At 35.5% G+C, this 10,190-nt stretch overlaps 1 protein-coding gene across 1 annotated transcript; it reads left to right on the plus strand.

Moving 5' to 3' along the window:
• Positions 1 to 7,420: 7,420 nt before the first annotated feature.
• On the plus strand, positions 7,421 to 8,317 carry LOC109221130 (ethylene-responsive transcription factor 1B-like). Its single transcript, XM_019385597.1, has one exon. The coding sequence runs from the start codon at positions 7,572 to 7,574 to the stop codon at positions 8,139 to 8,141; it is 570 nt and encodes a 189-aa protein (XP_019241142.1). The 5' UTR covers positions 7,421 to 7,571; the 3' UTR covers positions 8,142 to 8,317.
• The last annotated feature ends 1,873 nt before the right edge of the window (positions 8,318 to 10,190 follow it).

A 10,190-nucleotide genomic window follows, 5' to 3' on the forward strand; every position in this document is an offset into this window, starting at 1 on the left:
AAATTTCAGAATTTTCTAGCTTCTCCCCAAACTTGTGAAACAAGGCAAGGGGTATGCCCTTTTATAGCCAAAACTAGGGCTGCCTTCAGATTTCTGTTTTACCCCTAAGTCCCTCTTTTATTTTTCAGTTTTTAGCAAGTTAGTCCCTTATTTATTGGCTTGTTTCCCAAGTTAGACCACTAAAATCCCTGAAATTCTAATTGGAACCCCATCTAGAAAGCTCTAGGGGTTTCCAATTTCAGTTATTAAAAGATTCCCTACTTTGAAATACCTACACTACCCTTGAATTCAATTCTGAATTACTAGCCTAGGCAAACCAACCCCCAGCCCTGTTACCTTGGTCAAGAGGTGACTATAGTTAACTAATAAAGCCTGGACTATTCAGCTATAACCAAACGACATCCAAACATAACCAAACCCCAAAACTGGAAAGCAAATCCAAACAATTCTAATTTTAAGCTCAAATTAACTTTAATCAACTAAACTCAGAATTGAAAGCTAATACTATAGATCATCAATCAGACAGAGAAAATCGGACAAAATTAACACGCAACACAGAACATGTTATCAGAAGGAACAATCAACAGTTTAACACCTAAAAATCTAAGAAAAATAGGCAAGTAAAAAATCAAGACACAACTTATTAAACATGAAGGAAACAAGAGTAAAAACAGATTAAAAGGAAAAAGAAAAACTGGATTCACCTAGTTTTAATTGGAAGAAAATCAAATATGAAGTGAGATAAACAAAACAACTAAGAAAACTCACCCATTTGAACTTGACCACGACGGACGTCCGATTCGAGTCCCGAAATGATGTTAATCGTTTGTTCTTGACCAAGAACAAACGAACAACATTATTTCGTGGCTAAATCGAGCCTCGATCTTGTGAAAACTGGAAAAGGAACGGATACAAAATCTAGGGTTCTGGATTTTAAGGTCCAAAATTAAAGAGATGGGGAGAATATTCAAGGGGAAATGGTTGTGGTTTAGTGTTAAGAGGGGTATGAGAGTTATCTGGTGAGATTTTAGGGCTGAGCAGAAGCGGCGCCGTCACCGGAGAACTGTGGCTGTGCTAGGGTTCATATCTTCCAAGAAAGATTCGAAGAGTTCCGGTAGGCTTCGAGGGAAAACGATGATGTATTTGAGATAAGAAGGCTAAGACGAAGCTCGGGTGTAATTTTGAGGGTCATCGGAGGTTTGCCGCCGCCGTAAGGCGATTTCCGGCGGCGGCTTGTGGTGGCAGAGACGAAGCTGCTCTTTTAGGGTTTGAGAGAGGTGAGAAAAGGGGGGGTAGGGGTGCGTTCAGACATATATATATATTAATAACTGTGGACTTCTCGTCCGTTGGATCAACAATCCTAGACGGCTGAGATTAATTGGAGGCGAAACGACGTCGTTTTATAGGGGAGGGGTCTGGACCGGATGAGATTTGGGCTTGGACCAGGGTTGGACGGTTTGGTTCGTTTGGGCTTTGGATTTTCTAATGGGTTGGCCCAAAATGGGGCATTTTATTAACATACTCAAATTCTTTTTGATTCTCTTTTCATTTTTCTCATTTTTTCCATTTTTCAAATTCTTGTAAAAATACAAAAATAAAAACAATTAACAGACCTGATTTAATTCTAAAATCAAACTAATTAATTTTCAAAATCAACTAAATCCTAATTTTAAAAGAATACTGAGGAAAAGATCAAAATTAAAAGTAAAAATGCAAAAGGACTATTTTTGTTATTTTCTTCCATTTTTTGTAATGTTAATTAACTAATAAAACTAAAAATATTTAAATGGGGTGCTAAATGCAAATGCACCAATTTTTTTTGTATTTTTTATGAATTATATCAAACTAACAATGCACACAAAAATGCAAACAAACACAAGAATTATGTAATTAATCCTAAAAATTCAAATATTAAAAGAAAAATTCTAATTCTAAGGAATTTTATAGGAGAGATTTAAGCGTGGCAAAAATCACGTGCTCACATCAATATCCCGGCAAGGGAGAAAAGTCTACCAAACAGCAAAACATCCCGGCAAGGGAATGACCAATAACTCATTAGCTTTCTTTCATTTCTTACTTCACATCTCACTTTATCACTTGAGCCAATGCTCCTAAGAATTTTATAATCTCAAATACCTTTTCAGTTCGTATCACAACCAGGCCAAAACACCACGAAAATCAAATGATTATAATGTTTTTCATATATTCTTTACAATATATAGAAATCCTCAATTAACATGGAATTCACAACAAAATCATGATAATCACCCTTTAAGAACTCACGGTCATGCTAGACACCAATGTATAGATACTCGTCACCATGCCTATACATCGTACTCGATCACTTAGCAAATAGCAAACAAGACTCAACTCCTATTCCCTCAAGCTAGGGTTAAACCAAACACTTACCTCAAAGCCTTGAAATCCACTTAATGCTCAAATATCGCTTTACCCCGCGGTTCCACCTCCAATTCGCTCGAATCTAATCACAAATTGCTCAATTACTTTAATAAACACTATATGAATCAATTTGAATGCATAAAAATGAATTTCCCAAGTTTTTTCCCAAAAATTCCAAAATCGTCCCCGGGCCCATGTGGTCAGAACCCGAGGTTCGAACCGAAACCTGGTTAGCCATTCCCCCACGAACTCAAATATGTAATTTGTTTTAAAATCGGACCTCAAATTGAGGTCCAAATCCCCAATTTATAGAAAACCTAGGTTCTACCAAAAACCCCAATTTCACCCATGAAAATCCTTGATTTTAAGTGGAAAACATGTTAAATGATGTTACAGATTGAAAGAATTGAGTAAAAATCGACTTACAATTGATTTGGGATGAAGTTTTTTCTTGAAAAATCGCCTATGGTGTTTGGGTTTTGAAAGAATGGTGATGGGCCTCGGATATGGGAATTGCGAACTGGGGTTCGCAATTGCGAACCCCGGCCTGCTAACCTGGGAATTGCGAACCTTAGTTCGCATTTGCGAACTCCCTCCAACTATACAGGGTTCGCATTTGCGACCATGCAAGTCGCATTTGCGACTGCCCAGTTTTGGGAATTGCGAGCACAGCTTCGCATTTGCGAAGCCAGGCCATGAGGGGGACGTTCGCATTTGCGAAGATATCCTTCGCATTTGCGATCCCTAGCCCTTCGCATTTGCGAAGATATCCTTCGCATTTGCGATCCCATACCGCACCTCCCTTTCCTCGCATTTGCGATCAGGGAGTCGCATTTGCGAACTCGCATTTGCGAGTATTTCTTCGCAAATGCGAAAACACCAGGACTAAGAAATACCAGATTTTCAAAAGAATGAGAAATGCAATCCGACACCTATCCAAAACTCACCCGAGTCCTCGGAGCTCCAAATCAATTATGCACACAACCTCAAAAACATCCTACGGACTTATCCGTGCGATTAAATCGCCAAAATAACATCATATGCATCGAATCAAGCCTCAAAACTTATGTTTTTCGTTGAAATTTTCATAAAGCATCAAATTTCCATTTCAAGTCCGAAACACGTCAAACGACGTCCGTTTTCAACCAAATTTTACAGAAAGCGCTTAAACCATATATAAGACTTGTACCGGGCGTCGGAACCAAAATACGAGCCCGATACCACAGTCTTTTAATCAAATTTCATTTCCGATTTCCTTAGTAATTTCAGAAAAATAATTTCACAGAAAAATTCATTATTGGGGCTCTGGACCTCGGAATTCGACTCCGGGCATATGGCCGAGTCCCATATTTTTCTACGGACCCTCCGGGACCGTCAAATCACGGGTCCGGGTCCGTTTACCAAAAATGTTGATCGAAGTCAAATATATTCATATTAATATCAAAATTTAGCATTTTTCACAGAGAATTCATATTTAAGCTTTCCGGCTACGCGCCCGGACTGCGCATGCAAATCGAGCCAATCCTAAATGAGGTTTTCGAGGCCTCGGAAGCGCGGGATGAGTAAGAAAACAGGTGATGGCCCCTTTGGGTCGTCACATCGTCACCATGGTTTGATTAATATTTCTTTTTGTGAACTAACTTTTTATTTTTGATTATTGACGGTAACACCTTAGATTTAACTGAAAGCTTTAAAATTTTATTAATAGCTAAACCTTTGTTGTTGCGAATAAAGTGGACTTTCTCGAGTACTATGAAGTTTTATGTGATATTGACAGATTGTCTTGTAAATTTTATGCCTTTGCAATCTTTACTTACTTACACATCATCATATATTATAAATATTAATAAATTTTGTAAGATTTTTGGTTCGAATATAGATTAAAAAAATCTTACAACAAAAAAAAAAAAGATTGAAAAAGATAACTGCTAGCCCATCCTAGCCCGCGGCTCGTCAGTGTTTTAAAAGGTGTGAGCGTAAGGCGATATGTTTACATATGCCTCAGCGACGCGTAAGCCCTGAGGCACATGGCATAAGTCCATGAATATTTAATTTTTAATATTTTATAAAATAAATAATTACAATAAATATTTTTATATAGCCAAAATTGCATAAAAATTTAAGAAAAATATAAATAAGTGATATATATATATATATGTGTGTGTGTGTGTGTGTGTGTGTGTGCGCGCGCGCGCGCGCGCTCCGATCCATCCCTACAAAAACTAGTCAAAATAATTCATTATACGCTACTTACAAGCACACGTAACTTGAGTTGAAAAGAATAAAGTTTTCTACATAGAAGAACAAAAAGGATTACTAACCTGCAATTTTAACTTTGAACTTGTTGCTACGGAGGAGAATGGAACTTTTTTTGTATTTGCAAAAAAAAAATTATTGTTTGTTGCTTTTGGGAGATAGTAGCAGACAAGATAAAGAATTGAGAAAGACCATAAATTAGGGCTTCTAGCAATAAAAAAAAGGCCTTTATTTTGAAATTTAATGTTTCAGTATCTTTTTAAAATTTTTGAGTAATTACAAGATAACTTTTGAGAATTTGGGTATTTTATTAAAGACTTATTTAGCAAATTTTACTTTAATTTAAAAAAGTCTCTTGGGCTTACACCTCACTGTAAAAAAAAAACGCGCCCTCAGGCGTATGCACAGCACGCCCAGGGCGTATGCATCTTGAGACTTTCGCCCCCCACCATCGCCTTGGGGCATTTTTGGTGCGCCTCGCCCTAGGGCCCGGCCGGGGGCTCGCCTAATTCGGGGCGTGCGCCTCTTGAGACTATCGCTTCCACCATCGCCTCGGGGCATTTTTGGTGCGCCTCGCCTTAGGGCTCGCCCCAAAAACGTCTTTTAAAACGGGATTTTTACCTAGCTATACTATAATAGAAACGTATTTATCTATGTTCTCTATGTTTTTTAGTTTTTAATAAGTTTTTAGTTTTTCTTACAAATTGTATACATTGCTCCTTAAAAGGCTCCCAACTCATTACAATTAAGGGATTCAATTAAATCATTTCCTTCTTTTTCTTCTTTCCTCTTCTCTTTTTCTTTTTTTTTTTTACATCAAAATCCCTTAATCTACGTCAAATAATATTCATCTTCTCACCATTGCTGACACTTTGTATTATTAAAAAGTTTTCAATTGTATCGTTCTTTTGCTGGGAGATTGTGTAATTAATTAGTAAACTACGCTTTTAATGTTATACTGGCGTAATAAATAAACTTCAGTACAACTCTCAAATTATAATTATTACCTCCTAAGAAGTGAGAATGTATAAAGTCGATACTCTTAACTCTGTAGTAATTTCTCAGAATTAGAAGGGGAAAATGTAGTTACTACCGCTTATAGCGCCTTCATTCGCTCGTCTAGCAAGCTAAATCGTAGCTGCTCAGCAGACACGTGAAGTCGAATGTCTCTTTATAATATTACATAAATAGACATATTATTGTAGGTGACTGTCTCGAATGATTTAACAGGAGTTTTATGTTACTACCAACATGAGGAGGAGATCTCAAACAAAAAAATGAGGCTGACAAAAAAAAAAGCAGTCCAATCAACTAAACTCCTGTTGTGTACGGATTCGGGGAAGGGCCAAATCAGCTAAGCATGCAAAGGAAAAATATAATAAAAGACTATCAAAAGTCATCATGGCTTACGATGTTTTAATTCTCATTATCTCTTTTGCTCAATATAAAAAGTACATTATAAAAAATAGCAACGAGAAAAAAAGAAAAGAAAATCAGAAGCTAATTGTAGCTTATCCATTTTAATGATGTTTAGTACTTTAATCTAAGTGGGGTTTCCAGCCGACGGAAAAAGACAAAACCCAGATGTGAGGTCCCCCAGATGTTTCCTTGTAATAATATTATTAAATTGTTTGCTTACTTTTGATCGAGAATGAAAGGACAAACTAATAATTAAGATGTCAAAACTCATAACGGAAATAGAAAGATATGCACACTTGATTTAATGTTTAATTTACCCAGATTTCTTAATTGGAGTATATTACAGAACACAAAACAACTACAGAATATCTGGTTCATGCACTTAACAACAATAAACTGTTTCAACTGTAATACAAAATATTCTTGTTTCGATAGTGACAAAATTAATTGGTGATATACATAGGTAAATTCAAGATTTAAGTTTTATAGTTCAGTTTTTAAAGTACTTAGCAGAAAATTTATTATATTTTTTAATCAAAACGATCATATTAACTATTTGTTGCAATTTTAATGAATTTCAACACATATATATTTGTTTTCAGCATTGAATCTTCCAGTGACCTATAGTGTCAGTGTTTGGAGCTTAAGCAGAACATTTAACTGTTTACATTTCTTATTAAATAATATAAATATAATTAGGGGGGGGGGGGGGGGGAAATGAAAATTGGGGACACGAAGAGTCACTTCATGTAATGGCAAGGGGTGTGTGTGTGTGTATTGTTAATTATGTTTTAATTAAAGAGTACGAGCATGTAATATATAATGCTATTATTTTGCTAAAGTTTGCTGAAAACTCTTTTTCTTGTTTCGTTTCTACCTAAAATACCAACTTTTAGCATAATATATTAAATTTTATGCCTACCTCCGGTGTTTATGAAGTGACATTTAGATAAAGAATGATTTTAGTTTTCAAGAAGATTTTAATACTATTTTGACTTTCATGTGTAATTATCGATCATATAAACTACCACTATAAAAGTCAATATCACTTGACAAACTAGATATATTATATTATCTCTAATTTTATTTTTTTTGTGAGGTTAAACTGTTGAACTGTAGAAGAAGAGGTGCATGCATCGAGTGCGATAAGTTTTTCTCAATTAATAAAATGGACCAATTACAAATCTTTTTCATGATCTTGCTTGTGGACAACATACCCCCAAAAGCTCCTCAATCTAATTGTACTTTTGCCATCGCATCATCCCAACTTGTCAAATAATTTCCCCCCAACTTGCTCTCTTGTTTAATCCAATAATTGCCTCTCCCATTATAACAATTCTTTTAATTAAGTTTGCAGAGGTACACTTCCCTTTTAGGTTGGTAATTAATCATGGAAGGACACATATATATATATAGTATCTCCACTCATATTCTTTGATACTTGTAAATATCAACAACAAAGAGATCAAAGAATATCATAAAGCTCCTTTAAAAAAATGGATTTGAAGATTCAAGACGAAAAACAAGCTTCAAATATTTTCGTCGCTGAGAAAGTTGAAATTAAATCAACATCACTCGAAGATACTTCTTCGAGTGAAACTTCCTCAAAGGAAAAGGAAAATGACTTCAGTTCAAAACGGCCCCAGAAAACCGAGAAACGCTATATAGGTGTTAGAACAAGGCCATGGGGAAAATATGCAGCCGAAATTAGGGATTCAACAAGAAATGGAATTAGGGTTTGGCTTGGAACATTCAGTAGTGCAGAAGAAGCAGCAATGGCTTATGACCAAGTTGCTTTGTCAATGAGAGGTCCATCAACTTGTCTAAATTTCCCTGTTGAAAGAGTTAGTAAAATGCTACAAGAAACAGAATGTAATTTCTTGAGAAATGGATTGTCACCAGCAGCAGCCTTAAAGGAGAAACACAAAAAGAGAAGTAGTACTGTTTCAATCAAGAAAGGGAAAAATAAACATGTAAATAAGGAAGATAATATTGTATTCATATTTGAAGATTTGGGAACTGATTTATTGGATGAACTCTTGTCTGAGTATTCCAGCTCAAATTAACTTAATTTCCATCTGTAAGTTTATCCACTTAATTCTTCTATATTTCCTCCTTGTTCATGTTTTTTTTTTTCTTTCAATTTACTGTGTCCCTTTTATCCAGTAAATTAATTCAAGATTCTGTAAATTCATTTCCAAGACCAGAACTTCATATAAACTTAACCTCTTTTTTCCCCTCATCTTCCTGTCCCTTCCTCCTGAGCCATAGCGTAACTGGTAAAGTTGCTGCCATGTGACCAGAAGGTCAGGGGTTCGAGCCGTGGAAACAGCCTCTTGCAGAAATATAAGGTAAGATTGCGTACAATAGACCCTTGTGGTCCGGACTTTCCCTGGATCCCGCGCATAGCGGGAGTTTAGTGCACAGCCTTTTACAGAAATGTAGGGTAAAACTGTATACAATAAATCCCTGTGGTCCGGCCCTTCTCCGAATAGCGGGAGCTTAGTGCATCGGGCTGCCGTACCTGCCCCTTCCTCTCTTTAATCTCCATGTAGCAGCATAATGTGCCAAATTCAGGTTGTAGAAATTAATACATTTTATGTCATTCTCAATTTTGGGCTTATATATTAATAACTGAATTCATAATTTAAGAAGGCAGAAATTCAAAAGTCACATTTCCGCTTTGACTTTTTACTGCTGTGACATGTTTGCTGGGGCAGATTTTTCAGCTGGATGGCAGACTAGTGATCTTAAAATTCTATCCTTTTTTCTCATCGTTTTGGGACCCGACTAATTCGGAAAATCTCCCTTTGAAATAAATGCTCCTTACTAAAGACAACTTTATACCAGAATTCACCTCATATCAACGGAGAAGTACCACTCTACCACAAACTTTGATGGTTAGAATTATGAAGTCACTATCGCCTCCTTTAATTTGAGGCACCTACATAACACTTTTTTTTTTCTCGCACGCACACACATATATAAAACATCATATACTATTATATATTCATAGGGATTTTTCTAGCATTCTACATAGTCCCTTGGTAGTTTTGTACTAAAACATCCATTTTTGTTGAAGACATAAAATAATTAAATAAATTAAAATATTTTTCTTTTTACAGTTTAAGTTTTTTGATGTGGTGGTCACACAAGTTGACAAGGCATTAGAGTAAATAGGTCTAATGTCCGCGCCCATTATTTTAATAGAATTTTACGTGTTTGTACCACATAAAGATTCGGATCCGTGCGTGATGAATGTGTTAAAGATATAATTAAGTAAAATATAAGGTAATAAGGTATATTCTCTCTAACAGTTTAAGATTTTAAGTTGGATGAGATTAATGTTTTAATAGCTAAAAGTGAAATTCCTAACTAAATGTATTTGCAAACCAAGACAAAAAGAGGATTAGCAACAACACTTGGGCGGATGTCTCCTAGATGGCACCGGTTTCATCCGGCCCGAGTACTTCGACGTGGAGAATAAATTAATGTATAAAACTCATTAAGATTACAAGAAAAAATAGGTTTAAATCCACCATGAATTTAAAATTTTAATAGATCCTATGCTAAAAATCTAAAAAATTTGAAACCAATAAAGTTTAAATTTTGGATCATCTATAATAACAGTGGCAAGACAGAATAGAGTGTCTTGTGTGTGGACAAATAGAGAAAGAGACCTGCAGAGTTATTGAGCTATCAATTGCATTAAGCACTAAGCCTGTAAACACTATGTAAAGTAGTAAAATTAAAGCATGCGAGATGGAATGATAGAGACCAATCATTCATGTTTTGGAATAAGACATCAATCAATTTCTAAACAACATTAGTATGCTTTTCATAACACAATTGTATAGCACTTCCACAGTGACCTAAATTAGAACAAGTTGTCTACTTTTTTTTTTCCTGAACAAGCCAGTACATAAGCATTTAACCCATATATAGTGGATAAGTATTAAACTTTTACTGTCAAACCTCTCTATAATAGTCTCGTTTCTTTCAGATTTTTTTGGATGTTATAGCCAAGTGTTGTTATAAAGAATAAATATTATGACATAGTATAAAATTGGTTCCATAAAAACTTGGCTTTTATAGTGAATGGCTATTATATAGCG

Source organism: Nicotiana attenuata, unplaced genomic scaffold (assembly GCF_001879085.1).
Source record: "Nicotiana attenuata strain UT unplaced genomic scaffold, NIATTr2, whole genome shotgun sequence".
Taxonomy (NCBI): domain Eukaryota; kingdom Viridiplantae; phylum Streptophyta; class Magnoliopsida; order Solanales; family Solanaceae; genus Nicotiana; species Nicotiana attenuata.